We start from the raw sequence: 17,747 nt of genomic DNA, 5'->3' as shown, positions 1-17,747 counted from the left end.
ACTCATGTTGTAATAATCACAACAAATATTATGTGTATGTATACAGGATGCATATAAAAAATTTAGCCAATTCTTATGGCTGAGAAGTGACTAAAACTTTTACGAGTACCCTGGAATTATTAAGGAATAGTGTAAAATTAGTTGAATCGATCAATTTGGATATATAAAATAAATTCTTTAATGGAAACGGACTTCAATTGGACATATGCATATAATTGAAGGTATTCTGCAAAATTGTTTTAAAATTGAATTTTTTTAAATTATTATGTAATATTTTTCTCTTCTTTAGTTTTATAAATTTATTTTTTTCGAAATTCTTGTGATTTATATACGTAACTAAGTTTGTGATTGGTTAAACCGGTTAACTATTAATTTTCCAGTATAAAAAGATATCGTGTTTGAGAATATACAGAACTACATAACTAGTAAGTTCTACCATATTGCAAACAAATATGATTTTCCTACGTGTATGGACAATTATTATGATATATACTGTTAGACTATGTACATGAATAAAAAACATGTAACCTGTTTGTACACATTTCCTATTTATAACTACATCCATATGGCCGATATTATTTTGCTAAGTTTAAAACTAGCAGATACCCGCCTGCTTTGCTGGGTAATTTCTCCTTTTTAAAACAAAGACTATCACTTAAGTTAACTAAACGTAACTTTCTATAGGTGCAATTATTAAATTAACCTAATTTTTATATTTTTTGGATCAAAATTACCCCATCAATTGAGTTTCATCAAATTCCATAACAAAATTTTTTTTTGCGTTTTCTCAATTTTTTCCAAGGGGTACCCCTTAAAAAAATTGCAAAAAATCGAAATAATTTTTTAATCTCCGATTTTGATAAAACTCAGTTTATGAGGTAATTTTGACCCAAAAAGTACACAAATCGGGTACATTTGTTGACTGGTCGAATAGTTTTTGAGATACGGACTAAAATCGATCCAAATATTGCGATATCTCAGGAAAATCTGCATCTAAGCATTAAATTAACCTGATTTTTATACTTTTTGGATCAAAATTACCCCCATCGACCAAGTTTCATCAAATTCCAAAACAAAATTTTTTTTTGCGTTTTCTCGATTTTTTCAAACTCCTTAAAAAAATTGCAAAAAATCGAAAAAAAATTTGTTAAACTCCGATTTTGATAAAACTCAGTTTATAACGTAATTTTGACCCAAAAAGTACAAAAATCGGATACATTTGTTGACTGGTGGGCACTGCGATATCTCAGAAACTCCGCATCCAATCATTAAATTAAAGCATTATATACGGAGTTGGTTTCACTTTCAGTGTACATTCTGTATGTGCAATGTGTGCTTTATGTATTATTATTATTAGCTCGAATTGACACACTCTCTTTTGTAATGTGTGTCGTCATTAGGTGTACTGTTCTGTTCCTTACACACACGTGGTCTACAGTGTAATATACCACACCAAGGACGTTTATTTTAAGCGATCAATAATTATCATTAACAACGTCAGAAGAGTTAGAAAACTCTCTCGCGGCTTTATTTTTAATAAATTTATTTCTTTATTTTTAAGTAGTTTTTGTAGGTCATGAACGAACGAGTGGACGTTACTTTCAAATAGTTTTCAATTTTGTTAAGTATTTTAGTTGTTTGCAAATATTTTCATAAATAATAATGAAATTTTTCCGAGAAAATGTAAAATAATTTAAACATTTTAGACCGTCAAAGTCAAAATGAAGTGCCAGAAATTTTGTTTCGTCAATTGCATATAAAAATAATAAAAGTGTGTTACATACAACTTGTTCATGATTCATGAAACGCTATTTTCAGTGTTATTTGAAACATAGAAAATAAGAATGCTCCTTAATTTTATAATTATACAGCATTTACAACCTTGATTTCTCTATTTCGTTAGTTACAAAAATTAGTTAGCAATTAGTAATTTAAACACCAAATTGGATTTCAATAAATTTTTTAAAACGTTGAAATTCAGTTGACTATATCCCTGCAATATAATCAAATTTTCACCATATAAGGCCAGTTTTCAACACTTAGAACCACTTGCCGAACACAAGTATTATTATAGACAGTTCTCTGTAAGCCTAAGGTATTTGATATGAATTCTACGATTTGGTGATTCTTTTGGAATTGACAATTTTCGAATAGTCTTTCGGTCAAAGAATAAGCCTCCCACGAATTCGACTTAACCCAGGAGGCGTGGCATTTTTATGAATCGTCAAAGCCTCCTAAGTTTTAGATTTGCATATTTGGTTTTTATTATATGTAAGAAATTCTTGGAGATTCCTTTCACCTTATCTTGTTCAATTCGCGGGATTTGTGGACTTTCCAATAAATTTTTTTCTTGCAATGGCAAGCGCCTGTTAAGTTATGCATAAAAATAAATGAGACATAGGTATCATTTAGCGGGCATGTAAATATTACTGAGCGAATGGTTATAGTGAAAATCGCAAGTCAATCGTAGTCAATGTGGCAGTTATAAGTTGGCTTAAATTTTGTTTAGGCTGCAGTGGTCTATGGAATAACCATACATTTGAACATTATTTTTGTGAATTACTATGGTTTCTGATTATCCATCTATTAATTCGACGCCAGCTGAAATTCAGCTTAAGTATGTTATCGTAGCCTGCTTGGCTTTCCCGATACAGACCGCATTTAATAATTTTATCATTCCATATTATGAGTATTGCTTCTTCCAAGAACAGTAATACTGTCAATATTTGAAGATACTGTCAGTATTACTAAATGTACGAGTGGCCTATTACTCGGTTGCCTTTCTTCATTTATTTGAGCGTTACAAATGTTTGTAATAATCAATGAATTAACAGAAGCCATCTGTAAATAATATTTAATAGTTTTTAATCGTTTTCATTTATAAAAATAAAACAATAGTGAATTAATGAAAATATTGATTATGAACTGATAACAACTACCAAATGAAGAAATCAATTAAAGGATTGTTTCTATTGGAAAATAAACAATAATTACTAGCAATCTATTAAAAGGCGTTACATACAATATATAGTTATATCGTGTGTGTATACTTGCTATGAATTTTAATTAAAAGTTGTTACAATTGAATCGTTTTGAATATTTATAAAAAAAAATATTTTTACACACGCTTTAAAAAGTTTCGAATTGAAATAAAAAATAAAATATAAATGTATTTTAGGACGTATTCGTGACACTTAGTTAATAGACAAATAAAAAAATTATGATAATATAAAAGTTAAAATAATTTTTCAATAATTTAAGAAAAAAAACTGTTATTTAACTTTTCGAATTAATTTTGTAGAATTTTAAGTTTAAAAGAGACAAAAAGCAAATAAAAAGCAATAGTTCTCATAATAATATCATAACTATACTCGAAATATTTACAGTTAATAATTATTTAAACTTTTAACCGAATTTCAAAGAAATTTTCTATTTAGTTAAAATTAAAATTCTTCCACTTGTTCCTCTACATTTGGCTGGGAAATCCGGTTTTTTCAAGGAAATCAGTTTTAGGCTACTGCAAGAGATACGATGAAAAAGCACTGAAAAAACACTCAACTAGAAGGGCAAATAAAACTTTTTAGTTTAACACCTTCTGGCAGGTAAAAAGCAAAGATCTCGAAAATATCTCTTATCTTTTCACCTTTATTTTACATTCAATGGTTAAGATTACAAAAAGATACGTATCAGTTCCTTAACAAATACTCTTGAAATCTGATATAAGAAGAATTGACGGTTTTCGATTCAGTTTGTTGGTATATTTACTTTCGGAAAAGCTTCAAGTATTCAGTTAATATCAAGCGAAAGTAGAAATTTAAAAGCATACATAAATAAATTTTTCCCGATGGATGAAAACTAAACTTCTCACGAATAACTTTTCTAGAAACACACAAATCGTGTTAATATTGTGATCGGGGTCATATTTGTCGATTTTTTGCTAATATCTTTACACATAATGTCTATACCCAATCGCTAGGGTCAGAACCTTTGTTCATAACAGAGAAAAAATAACATGAAGAGTCAGTACTATTCTTAGAATTTATTATGAATACACTTACCTGTCTTGAATTCTATTACCTAACCACTCACAAATGATGAAAAAAATCCTACTTTATTTTAAAAACAGAGGCATCCGTTGAAAGACATATATAGCTTTAGGATGAAATCATTTTCGGTTTTAGCCAACCATAGATTACCGATGAAGACTCTTGACTTGTTATTTGCATTACTCTTCTATCCGAATATACTGATGTAAAAATTAACTTTATGGTTATAAAAAATGTTAATTTTCCTTTTATTTTTAATATATAATTTATTATAGAAAATATAATTAATGTAACTGGTCTTACGAATTTATGTACGTATGCCATATATTATTTATTTCTTGTTAATTGACTGTTAATTAATTGGCAATAAGCTTGTTATATTCAACGTTGCTTACTCTTAAAAACTTCTTTAAAGCTCTGTAGATGGGAAAGGCCAATTTTTCCTCTCAAAGCCCATTTTCAAGGTTTCAAACTGACTCTATTTACGTAAACAAATCTGAAAACTTTGAAAATTCGGTTACAAACTAACAGTACCAGACATTTGATAATGTTCCAACAATTTTTTATCAATTTTGTCATTGAGTGTATTTTCGGTACATTTCAATTATAATCGTGATTCAGAAATAAATAATACGTTATGCATTTTAACATCAATTGTCGATTGAGCAACACACAATTTATGTATAAAGTGTACTCGAAATATGTCAACTTCATTTATCGATCGATGATAATTAGCAAAGAGGCCTAATATCCATCCACAGTCCCCATTAAAGTTCGACTTATAGATTATTACTGTGAAATGCTCTCAATAATAATAAAGTCTATCAATCAGTTCTCTATAGGTCGTAGGGCTGAACAAAATATCTCCATATATCCCAATCTAACCATATGCCGAGTTTTTTTTTACTTTAGTTTATGAATATCAGAGTACTTCGAGTTTTCATCTGCTTCTGTGAATTCGTTTTTGCGAACCTTTTAAACAAAAGAACTTTTCTCCAACAATAAAAATCACCTGTGAAATGTAGGGTTTTGAAAGACAATGTAAATAGTAAACAACTTAATCAATTTATTTTAACCAAGTCAATAAAAAAAAGATTTATGAGCGTGTGATCAAGGAAAAAAAATTTCATACGGACCTTCAGCCTATCCCATTCATAATAAATAGAAAAGGTCAAATTTAATTATGCATGTGTTTCTTGTCAAACAACTATGGATATTGAGCTATTTAAAATGTTTATGACAAAATAATTTTGAGAGCTTCACACAAAAAACAAAAATTAAAAAATTTGTATTTATTCCAATCATCGTAGGGTTTCACCTCGGAATCTAACGGAATAACCTGAATTTTTGTACAAACCTTTATTTTGATAGTATATATGTTGTCTCAAAAGTCACATATGGTCACACGAGACCGTCCTTAGATATTCAAGGTCAAAGGTATCGAACATCAGTTATTTGTAAATATCTCGTTTCTTATACCTTCAATCGTATTAACATTAATTATAAAAGTTGTCGAAAATTTCTACAAATTTTGTCTGAATTTTTTTTTTTTGTATGTTTTTTGTCAAATCTTGTGCCTATAATTTTTTAAGTAATATTTTTGGTCCACTCAATATATACACTTCAAACAATACACAACTTAACCCACAAGAAACAATCGTTTTTTTTAATAAGAATAAAAAATTATTGAAATGAGTTGGTGTCTCTTTAAAGTCAATCACACAAATGGCTAAAAAAATTAAACCTTGAGAGACAGCATTGATTATTACAAAAAAAAATTCAGTACCAACTTATAAAATTATTATCAAACACATCAATGATTAAATGGCATACACACATACTAATTTGTCGTTAATTAATTTAATTAATTAAATTAAATAAGTACAAATTAATTTCATAAAAATTACTCGTTTGCATTAAATTTACAATTATTTTTTTACCGATATGCTCAATTGTTGTGAATTATTATGTATTCCAAAAGATCGTCAGCATTCTAAACATAGGTATGTTTATAATAACAATGGGCCTGAATTTTTTTTTTCAAAATGTGTTGAGAAATTTTAAATTTATTACAATTATTTGGAAGTTAATTTTTGTTTTGTTTATTTTCAGGTCGCTGCCCAAGTTGAGCAGTCAGGACGAAGATGGGCCAAACGCCCATACCCAGTTCACTGGCGTGGCCCACTTCGAGCCCATTCCACACGATCACGACTTTTGTGAGAGGGTCGTTATCAACGTAAGTAACTTCTTTTGTTTAAAAAATTTATTTTCTAGGTAATTAATTCAAGTTAAAATCCATGATCTTTAAAAGAAGTTTCTGGATATTATTTTTCGAGCCTTAACGGAATCAATAACTTATTAAATCTTAACTGAACTTAAGGCTGGATCTTAACTCGGAATCAAGTTTCTTAACTGAGGAAGCTTTAATGTTGCTATGAGACGATATAAACTGATTACGTTTCGTTTCGCCATTTTTTTATTCGTCTCAGAGAAAGAGAAAAATCTTACTTCTTTCCATCTTGTCACTAGTTTTGTTTTCGGAATATTTTTAAGCCAAATAATTGTGTTCCTTAAGTCTAAGCAACAGATTCAAATTGATGAAATATAGAAATATGCGCCAGATGCATAAAAATTGCTAAAGTTATAGACAATTAAAGATGAAAAAAAGGTATTTTGCCAATTTTTCCTAAAATATGTGCTGAAAAATGCTTCTGGCACCTTTTTCTAGACATCATTCCGAATCCAACGATCTATCACACGTACTTATGCGACCAGTATTTCTAAGTTTCACCAATTTGAACTTTTTGACTAGACTATTTATAAGTTCTTAAATTTTTTCGATTTTAATGAGTTACATTCTATGAAATTGAACTTTTTTTCTTTTGATTTTGAGTCGATAATAACCCAAAACCCAGTATTTATAAGCCTGCTATACCCGCTGACCTCCATTTTTATAAAACTCGTATCCAAATTGCGTCAATCTCAGCTCGACCTTTAAACTTAAAGTGACTTGAATTGAGTATAGGAATTGTTAAAAGTGACTTTATATTTATAGCCACTTTAACTTGCTACATTTAAATATGAAACCGGATTTGTTATAATTATACAAATGTAAAATTTATATGCTTATTTTTTATTCCTCTGTCGGTCTCCAAAATTTTACATTTTTTAATTTACTAAACAAAAGTTCTTTTTTAAACTAACAATCTTTCATTTGCTAACGTGAGTCAGTGTTTTTTTATGATTTGTTTATGTTAAAAATTTGTTTAAGTTAAAAACTTATTGTATAGACATTACAAACGAATATTAAGCAGAATAAGTGTTCGTTGACTCTTAATGGACACCATGCGTGAATCAATATTATGATCGATAGAAACAATTTTATTTATAAAAATAGCTTTCACATAAACATCATATTCATTTAAAAATTGATTCATTTAAAAATGTTGTTTGTTAAAATTTTTTTAAGAAACAGGGTTAACAAAAGTCACTGGATCGTTTCAAAACATAATTTATTTTTATCCCATTTTTTTTCTTCGACATTTGAATGCTTAATCTTTGACCAATTAATTGAAAAGTTTACGATTTAGAATAATTTTTATCAACGCTCGTGAGATAAGAAGTACTTTTTTCACTCATTAAGCATGGGAAAAATAATTCATTACCGCTTTAGTTTGTTAATGAATTCATTACTGCACTTGTATCGTAATGGATTAATTAGTACACTCCAAATTAAAATGTTAACTAATAACAAGTTACTATAGTACCTTTTTTAATTTTCTATATTTCTCAATAAGCCATGAAAAGTTTTAAATGATAATTATTGTTTATTTTCACATTTTAAAGGCATAAATAAAGTTTTGTATGATAACACGTGTGATTACGTATTATTAACGTACGTCTGCAATTGTCCAACTCATGCTATGCACTCGTTGTGCGAACTTCGTAGGCGTATGTTAATCATGCTGTTATGTTATGTTAACCCACTAGTATCGTAAATAACTATTACCTTTATGTTTTTTGAGCAGTTGAATCAAAATATGTGATGCTATCAAGAGTTTAAAAATTCAATATGAAAATTATAATCCGATTTCAACAAGTTTCAGTGATTTTTGGGACACCTGTATGTAAAACTCTATGTCCACTTCCAGCTCTACTAAAAAATTTTGTATCATGGAAAGAATACTAACACATATAGGAATTTTCTTGAATTATTTTTAAGCAAAACACCAACAATTTTGTTTTTATGCTGAATTTAAACTACAATAAAATATTTTTCTAGGTAAGCGGCCTAAGATTCGAGACGCAGTTACGGACTCTGAATCAATTTCCCGATACATTATTGGGTGATCCAGCACGCCGTATACGATATTTTGATCCACTGCGGAACGAATACTTTTTCGACCGCAACCGGCCGAGTTTTGATGCCATTCTTTACTATTACCAAAGTGGAGGACGGCTCCGAAGACCGGTCAATGTGCCTCTAGATGTCTTCTCCGAAGAGATTAAGTTTTACGAATTAGGAGAATTAGCTACAAATAAATTCAGGTAAGTTCGATTCATTTTTTATTAAAAAAAAAAGTTTTGTCATTTAATGAACCCCAAGGTTAATATAAAATTAGAAAACAAGACAAATATTTCAAGGTAGTCTATGCTCTGATACATACACATGTCGTCATTAGATAACTGTCAATTTTTTACTATCATCACTGAGTTCACCATTGGGAAACATTTCTGGAAAATGAATACATTTATTTTCTTCAATTGATCATGTTCACTCGAGAGGAATTGCGGTAAATTAAGCAGACTTTTTAAATGAATGATCGATCTGTTATCTGTTTTTATTTTGGGAATAGTTTTTTTTATGAAAGAAAAACGAGATAGAGTACACCATACCATACTCGGAATTAATGATTCATTATTTAGGATAGATTTGACTTGATTAAAACTCATAACTTCTTCATTAGATCTTTAGCCAGTATCTTTTCCACATTCGTGAAACCTCAGCTCACTTCGACTGAGAAAATCCTCTTCCGTGGATGTTTACTCTTTTTTAAAGGTGAATGTAAATTGAAGCTGTGATTTAAAGGAAGAGGGAAGAAAAAGGATGGCTCCCAATTTCTATATGAGAAAAGAATTATATAGTGGTGTGACGGAATTTCGAATCTAACCAAAAACTGACATGTGTTACAAATGTGTTACAAAAATTCAGGAGTCGAATGCGAATTCAGCACTCCAAAAACTATACAAAATAATCTTTCGTATCAAGGATATATAATCAAATTTTGTTGGCCAGTGTTAACTTTAACAATATCCTATTATTCTAGTAAATTGGAATTTTTTCGTTTATCGACTCTCAAATAAATTTATTATGTCATCTAGAATAAAACATTCATTCGAACAAAATTTGTCAAATTAATTATATCAATTAAAGATTCAATAATAAATGTTATCTATGCATACCGAGTGCCTGCAACCACCCGTATTTGTTCCAAATAACGCGTAGAATGTCGATCAATTGGGTACGTTTTCTAATTTCAACTGGAAGTGATTTGGACCCTTACTAATACAATATAGATAAACACAACATTCAAAAAAATTTCCTACAAAATCAAAATATGTTCGAACCCGCACTCGATTTCGCCAAAACGTATTATTTTTCTCCAGTAATTTTATAAAAAAATAATTTTTGTAATTAGTGTTTCTAGATTTATCATTTACACAAGTAAGTCTGAATAAATTAATTCCAATACTAATAGAAACAGAAAACCATCCCGAATCAATTCGGCCAACTCACTGATAAGAGATTCGACTTTTCAATGTTTTATTCTGATTTTTAGAAGGAGCTATAACGAACGAATGATTTGAAACACCCAGTTTTTATAAGCAAAGAGTAGAATAACAAGCACCAATAACCAATTTTCAGAAAATAATTGTAAAATTGAATATTAATTTATTTGAAAATTTAATTAGAATTTCTTTGCGTAACATCAATAAATTTTAATTACCATCTTCATAATAATATATGCTGTCTTGTTTTTAATAATATTTTTGATTATATAATCATTTAAAAAGGGTTTAAAATTAATTTGTAATTTAAACTTTAAAATGGAATGTTACTCAAATTTGTTATGTAAGAATCGAGTATTCAATCCAAAATGATTAGTGATTGATTTATAAAATAATGAGGACGAACGCGACAAATGTCGACACCAAAATCTTTAAGCGAACCTTTTCTGCTGTCGATCTTAGCAATTTGCCTGTCCCCATATTTTCCTTTACAGAAGTGGATCTTTTTACAGTTTTTTAAAGCTTATTTTTTCTTTCCTCTATACATGTTGTATCGTGGAAAGCGTTTCTTGGTAGCTCATCACTATCTCTTATCTTGTCCTTTAATGCTACATATATAATTGAATTCTGGTTATCTGAGTAAATTATGATATCTCCGAGTGTGGTTAACTGAATGTACTGACTGACACGTGGACTGGCACGTGGAACAGGCTTACGCCATAAGAGCTATTTTAACATCTACTTTTGGCTCTCTATTTTCTAGTTCCTCTTTTATTTTGAGAGGCAAAGTGAACCTTCTTCATTCATATAGCATGCACTCCCATCAAAAGAATTTAATACCGCATAAGATAATTGTGCTACCTCAGTTAGTATACTGCACCTACTTTTCGGACTTAGTGATTTTGTTTATGTTGAGCAACTCTTAATATAAGCTTTCGCTAGCACCAAATTCCGGACGTATTGATATATATATATATATATATATATATATATATATATATATATATATATATATATATATATATATATATCAATATCTCTTCTATTTTCGAAGCACGGAATGTTCTCCAAGTATGTGTGCGTACATTGACAATTTCCTCAATATTACTTTGATGGTCAAATATTCCATAGTCCGTTGGTTCGCTTAAGATTTTGGTAATTTGTACTTTTGATGTTCATGGCTCAGTAGATGAAATGGCAGCCGCTTCAATCGTCGTCATAACAGAAACTAATTTATTTATAGTTGTGACTTCGCTGTTTAAGTGCATGATATAAGTATGAAAGAGATGAAATCAACCTTTCAAAGTAATCGAGAAGCTAAAATATTCACCGAAAAAGGTAGTAAAAACGATACAGTGAGTTTCGGCACTGCAGAATCAGCCGTACAACCTACTTCCCTTATATTGCCATTTAACCACTATAGTCTAAACTACAAGAGAAAGATCCATTCTTTATGGCAGAAACTTTTGAAGCTAATATGATTCGCATTTTTCATCTTAAATATCATTTCGACTATCAGTAACTAAACAAACAAATCACATTTACTAAACTTCAGTTGAATCAGAACGATGGCAATACACAACAACATCCATCCATACGACCTGATAATGTAGAAACGTGCATTCATCCATGTAGTATCTTATCCATCGACACGAAGAAAATGTATTTTTTCTCTTCTGCTATGAGAAAATATGTACATAAAACATATATATATATATATATATATTTATATTTATATAAAATTACAAGAGTATACTTATATGAAATATAAATTGTGTATGACAAAGATAACAATATTGTATTAATAATAATGACGATAGTGTATATAGTGTAGAGGTAATATAGAATATATACAAGGGCAGCAACGCGCAGGGCGATCAATACTGACGGCGGGCGAACGAACGACTACATCGTGGGGCGGCCAACTATGCATAAGTGAGGTACACACACACACACACACACACATATATATATATATATATTAGGGTGTCCCTTAAATTTCAAGTTCGAAATATTTTTACGCATACCCTCTTAAAACTTTAGAAATGACCCATTATTGCCTAGAAAAAAATATTAGTCAGTTTTATAAACGGTAACCCGTGCCGACTTGCGATTGAAACTTGTCCATACAAGTTACACTGGTAATGCGATGTGACCTGTAAATACGTGTTTATTTTGCCATTTCATCAGTGATTTTTAAGATTAGTAGAGCGCTATTGTTTATTGCATAAAGATGTCGGTTGAATTACGGAGTGATAAACAAAATATTTTCCTTATCGGACTGCCTTGCCATCAAATAACAATATTCGCGAAGTCAAACTAACTGTCAGTGAAAGTGCAAATCTTGTGATTAGGGAGTGTATTATATTTTGGGAAAAACAAGAATTCCTACAAAGGCTTTTCCAAACTGTGTGAAGAAACTTGTTGATTTATATCATGTTTGGAGAGAACTGCAAAAAAATTGTAAGAAAACTCAAATTACGTTCAAAAGCCGTGAAAATAATTTTAAAATTGACCTCGATAACTTATTTGATTTTGCACATCATGCAAAATGCATTTGAGAGAATGAAAATAGAGGAAGACAAAGTATTTTTAAAGAAACAAAGAGAGCCAGGTCGACCGGGATGTTTAGGTGGTATAGACAAAAAATTGGCGGATAAAGAAGAAAGAGCTAGGCAAAGACAATTAGATAAAGAGGAAAGAGTGTAAGACAAAGAGAGTTATTAGATGTGGCATCTACTTCCGCTACCAATAACTTGGAATGTCTAGAAGATTCGGACGAAGAACAGATTTCGATTTCTGAACTCAACTTGCCAGACGTTCCCTGCCCTGAAAAAAGTTCAAACAGAGGTAGAAAGAATCTCATAACACCTAAACTTGTCGCAGCTTTAGATCGATGCCAGTTAAGCATAAGAGATTCCGTTTACATTTTTCATGCGGTCGTAGAAGCGCTTGGTCTGAGCAGCGATGATTTCCCTATTAACAAATCTTCGATTCAGCGAATTCGTACTCAGACGAGAAAATCCAGGGCAGAAGCAATAAAAACTGACTTTCAAAACAATATACCTGACGTAGTCACTGTCCATTGGGATGGAAAACTATTACCCGGAATGGATGTATGAAGTTCAAAGAAGAACGTTTGCCAATTATTGCTTCATTTGACGATAGAGAACAGCTTCTTGCAGTGCCAAAACTAGAGAGTTCTTCTGGAAAACATCAAGCTAAAGCTGTATCAACTGCTCTTTTTGACTGGAACCTTCATAATAAAGTACAAATAATGTGCTGCGACACAACAGCTTCGATTACTGGCCGTTTCAATGGAGCTTGTGCTGTTTGGGAGCAGACTTTAGAAAGAGAAGAGTTTTTTGTTATTTAACTTTTTTTTATTCTTTCAGATAAAGCGCTGGATGATTTTGTATCAGAAAAGAGCAAACAATTACTATCCCGACTGCAGATCGACGACAGTTTTCTTCAGGAAGATATATCTTCCTGGGATGATAATGCTGCTTTTCTGGAAGCAAAAAAAAGAATAAGTCGTTTGAAGGTTGTAAATGACACTGCCGAAAGGGCTGTCAAAATAATGCAAGATTTTAACGGACTTATCACGGCTGAAGAAGAGCAAAAACAATTCTTGTTGCGCTGGGTCCAGGAACATAGAAATTTGTATCCGGACTGTAAAAAATCTACACTAAAGAGAAGTTACCCTAGCTAATTTTTATTATTTTATGTTTTTAAATAAAGATTAATGTTTATCTTATTATATTTTAACTTTTATTCACTCAATTTGTTACATTTATATTGGTTTTACAGCAGACCGAAATATCCGGACAGAACATAATTTTTAATAAATTTTGTAGCTCGGTCGGCACGGGTTGCGATCATGCTAGAAAGATGAAATTTCATATTTGAGTATGTTTTAGCATTTATAAAAAATATAGAGGGTATGCATTTCAAATTTTGAAAAAATAAAAAAATATGTCATATAAGGGACACCCTAATATATATATATATATATATATATATACATGTTTAGCTGAGTGTAGTGTTGTTGAGGTCGCACATATAACTTTGAGGGTGGCGGCCACATGGCACATGACACCAATCTAGAAAACTTTAAACATACATATTATACTACTGTCAAAAAGTGGGAACCTTTTGTTTATAAGGAATCCATTTCAAATAAAAAAGATACAATATCCTTACAAGAAGATAATGAATCTCTATTCATCGATAGATCGATGTTATTTAATAAGCAACGCTAGCGCACCATTACTTATAGTGAGTAAATGTAAAATTTTCAAAATATTTTTTAGAGTTCTCTTAAGTAAAATGAAATAAAAAGTATTAGACTTCTTAAAAGTCAATCAAATTATTACGATAGTATAATGTAGTTGACAATTATTGCAATTTTTTGAGTTGGTGTCAGCCAAGAAAACAACTGTGACAGAACAGTTTGCTACATTAACTTGGCTGAAACCGACTCAAAAAAAAAGCAATAATTGTAACTACATTATATTATCGTAATAATTTGATTGACTTTTAAGAAGTCTAATATTTTTTATTTCATTTTACTTAAGAGAACTCGCAAAATACGCAATTATTTTTTTACTTTTTACTGCATATTAATTTGTTTTGGAATAGTTTTTTGAAGGCGGTTTTGTTTTTTGTTACAAATTTTATTAAAGTTTTTTTTATTTTAATTTTTGGTGAATCTGCTGTACACTAACTAATTTGTCACTAAAAAAAGAATCATCGAAATCGGTTGGCGTGTTATTGAGTTATGGGTCCATTTGTCGCGCACATACTTAATGCAAATTTAAGATTAATATATTTTTCTCATGGACGCCATTCCCATAACTGGACCAAATTGAAATGGCACCACACGGGAAGCACCAGCTTTCATAGAATCATCAAAATCGGTTTTCCCATTCAAAAGTTCTGAGGTAACAAACATAAAAAAAACACAGTCGAATTGAGGTCCTCCTTCTTTTTTGCTTGAAGTCGGTTAAAAATATACCCCAGACTTCCAGAAAACATTATATAAATTTATATGAGCGTAATTTTCCATGTATGCATGCATATAGCTGTCATAAAAGTATACCAAGAAGATTCTATTATGCAGGTATATCTATTCAAATAAGGCAAAGTGAGATACCTGGGATCAAGATCAACATTTTTATATTTTAAACCTTTTTTTTTTTTAAATATTACAATACAAATTGTTTCTTGTCATAGCAATTTAAATATTACAAAAATTTAAATATTATTCGGTAAAGACTGTATTTACATTTTATTAATTTGTGATCCGTGATAGATAATAATGTTCCGCAGGATCACACCCTAATGTACGCAGAATCACTCTCAACAATTGTACTTAATGACTCTCTCTCTAGAAGGTTATCTTTATAGTTCACTTAAGTATCTTTTTTTCCAATCGTATTACATGTGTAGGAACTTAGCAGGGGAATTTTCGAATTTAAAAAAAAGAAAAGTTGTGCTAGATTATGCTAGAATTGTGCTACAATGTGCCGCCGAGAAAATTCGAAAATTCAAAAAAATAGAGAAATGGCGGCCAAAAATTAAATTTTACCTCAGCAGGGGAATTTTCGAATTTAAAAAAAAGAAAAGTTGTGCTATATTGTGCTAGAGTTGTGCTGCAATGTGCCGTCGAGAAAATTGGAAAATTCGGAAAAATACAGAAATGGGAGCCAAAAATAGTTTTTTTCGTTAGCAGGAACTTAGCAGGGGAATTTTCGAATTTAAAAAAAAGAAAAACTGTGCTAGATTGTGCTAGAGTTGTGCTGCAATGTGCCGTTGAGAAAATTGAAAAATTCGAAAAAATACAGAAATGGGAGCCAAAAATAAAATTTTTATTTTGTATGTATGTGTTTATCACATGTATGAATGTATTGTGTATAACAAATACAACACATTTAATATTATATATGACTATTGGTTCTTAATAGTGCCTGTCCTTGAAATGTACATTTGTTTTGTCTCAACTAATTCAAAAAAGTACCTTATGAAGACATCGCTTACTATTAAAATATTAACTGATATATATTTTTGATGTTCACATAATTTCATTTACTGTTTGCGTATCAATACTTGTACTTCTTTGTTTTTATTAACAAATCAAAATTTTCTTCTGTTGATGTTTTAGATATATTCGATTTTATTAAAGACAATTTTCGTTTTAATTAAGTATCCTGTTTTTCTTTTTTGGTTTTTTGTTATTTGTTTTGGTAGTTTTTTGTGATTATTTTAAAGAGAGTTTTCATTTTCATTTAGAATTCAGTTTTTTTGTTTTGTTTTGCTTTGTTTTTGTTTTGTTTTGCTTTGTTTTTGTTTTTTTTTTTAATATTTTTTTTTGTTTATACGTGTATGGTATTTTTTTTTAAATCTTTAATTTATAATCATGGAAAAACCACGTCCTCTTTTTATAATGCAATTAATAGAATTATTGAAATCATCAAAATTTGAAGTAGTTTCTGATAAGGGGAAAATTTTACCTCCAAAAAGTGAAGTTTACATAAAACTTTCTGAAGCTATGGAAGACTCTTTCCGTAAAAAACCTAAGTATATTTATACAATTCTTTTAGAGAATAGATATGATATTTTGACGGAGATATTGGAATCCCGAAATATCGTTGATAATGCCGAAAAAATCGACTCTAGTAATGACTCTATGAACTCCACGTTGGATGCAGTCATTGAATTCGAAGTTGATTTGACTGAGTTCTGGTCCGATATTGTCCCTGAATCTATTATTTATAATTTTCAAAGAAAAGGAAAATATGAATTGCGACGATTAAAGCGGCATGCATGGACACATGCATTGTATGATGCTATATATGCTGAAGTTAAGATACCTTGTGCAATAAATTTTAAATATAATGAAATATCTGACTCAGGAGTGTTTCTAAAAGTCATTGGGGATTGCCCAGATTGTAAAGCTCATTTTGTCGGCCAAGTCGTTAATTTACCTCAACAGAAGGATTCAATTAAGATGGAATGCTTTATTTATGAGTTTGATCGATCGGTAAAACATTCTACCAAAAGACAGTTGAAAGGAGAGCGTAGACAAAAAGTTGCGAGGGAAATGGTTGATGGAAATTTTATACCTAGTACTTGGAGGCGAAAAGAAGGCGATCGTTTGATAGATTGTATTGGGGATGATGAACCAGCGCACCTACCCAGTTCTCAAGTTCTTGGAAAAGCTAAAATGCAAATAAGAGATAAAATGCTTGGATTGATAAAAACCAATAACATTTTCGAAAGCTTTGAAAATATGAAATTTGGTACCAAGTACGGGACAGCAATTCATTCTGTCGGCTTTATAGAATTTTTTGTGCATTACTGGTCCAGAGAACAACTTGCAGTCTATAAAAAATTTCATAACACATTATATATCGACGGAACTGGTTCGGTAGTACGTCCTATTAAAAGACCTAATGATTATAGTCCCCATATTTATCTTTATCAAGCCGTATGTCAAGCTAATAATAGAACTGTACCTGTTTTCCAAATGCTCTCTGCTGAACACCATACTGACGCAATTTCTAAATGGCTCTTGGAGTTTTTGAGAATAGGAGCCAAGCAGATATCTTCATTTCCTTTGCCTGAAGAAGTAGTAACTGACTTTGACAAAGCCCTACTTGGCAGTGTTGCTAGAGTTTTTGCACAAAAAGCAAGTTTAAAAGAATATTTATCATCATGTTTTGAATTTTTAACCGGCACAATCAAGAATGCACCTATATGTATACTTCGTCTTGATATTTGTCATTTTATTAACATGATATCAAGGTGGAAATGTTATAGTGGAACTCCATATGGTGCAAAATCGATGTTGATCAGATCAGTTGCTCTATTGCGTCAACAAGAAACTTTAGATGCGTTTGAAAAAGTTGC

At 30.4% G+C, this 17,747-nt stretch overlaps 1 protein-coding gene across 4 annotated transcripts in view; it reads left to right on the top strand.

Annotated features, from left to right (window-relative positions):
• Positions 1–17,747, top strand: part of LOC123296657 (potassium voltage-gated channel protein Shaker) — a 381,812-nt gene that overhangs the window by 328,522 nt on the left and 35,543 nt on the right. For 3 of the 4 annotated variants that reach the window (XM_044878221.1, XM_044878220.1, XM_044878223.1), the window contains exons 2-3: positions 6,159–6,282; positions 8,329–8,594. In XM_044878221.1, coding sequence (XP_044734156.1) covers positions 6,159–6,282; positions 8,329–8,594 — 390 coding nt within the window. Of the gene's footprint in view, positions 1–5,988; positions 6,050–6,158; positions 6,283–8,328; positions 8,595–17,747 lie in introns of those variants that run through there. The other variant, XM_044878222.1, reaches the window with a different exon arrangement.

This window comes from Chrysoperla carnea, chromosome 3 (genome assembly GCF_905475395.1).
Source record: "Chrysoperla carnea chromosome 3, inChrCarn1.1, whole genome shotgun sequence".
Classification (NCBI taxonomy): Eukaryota; Metazoa; Arthropoda; class Insecta; order Neuroptera; family Chrysopidae; genus Chrysoperla; species Chrysoperla carnea.
Note: the sequence above shows the minus strand (reverse complement) of the source record. Positions and strands in the feature narration are given on the sequence as shown.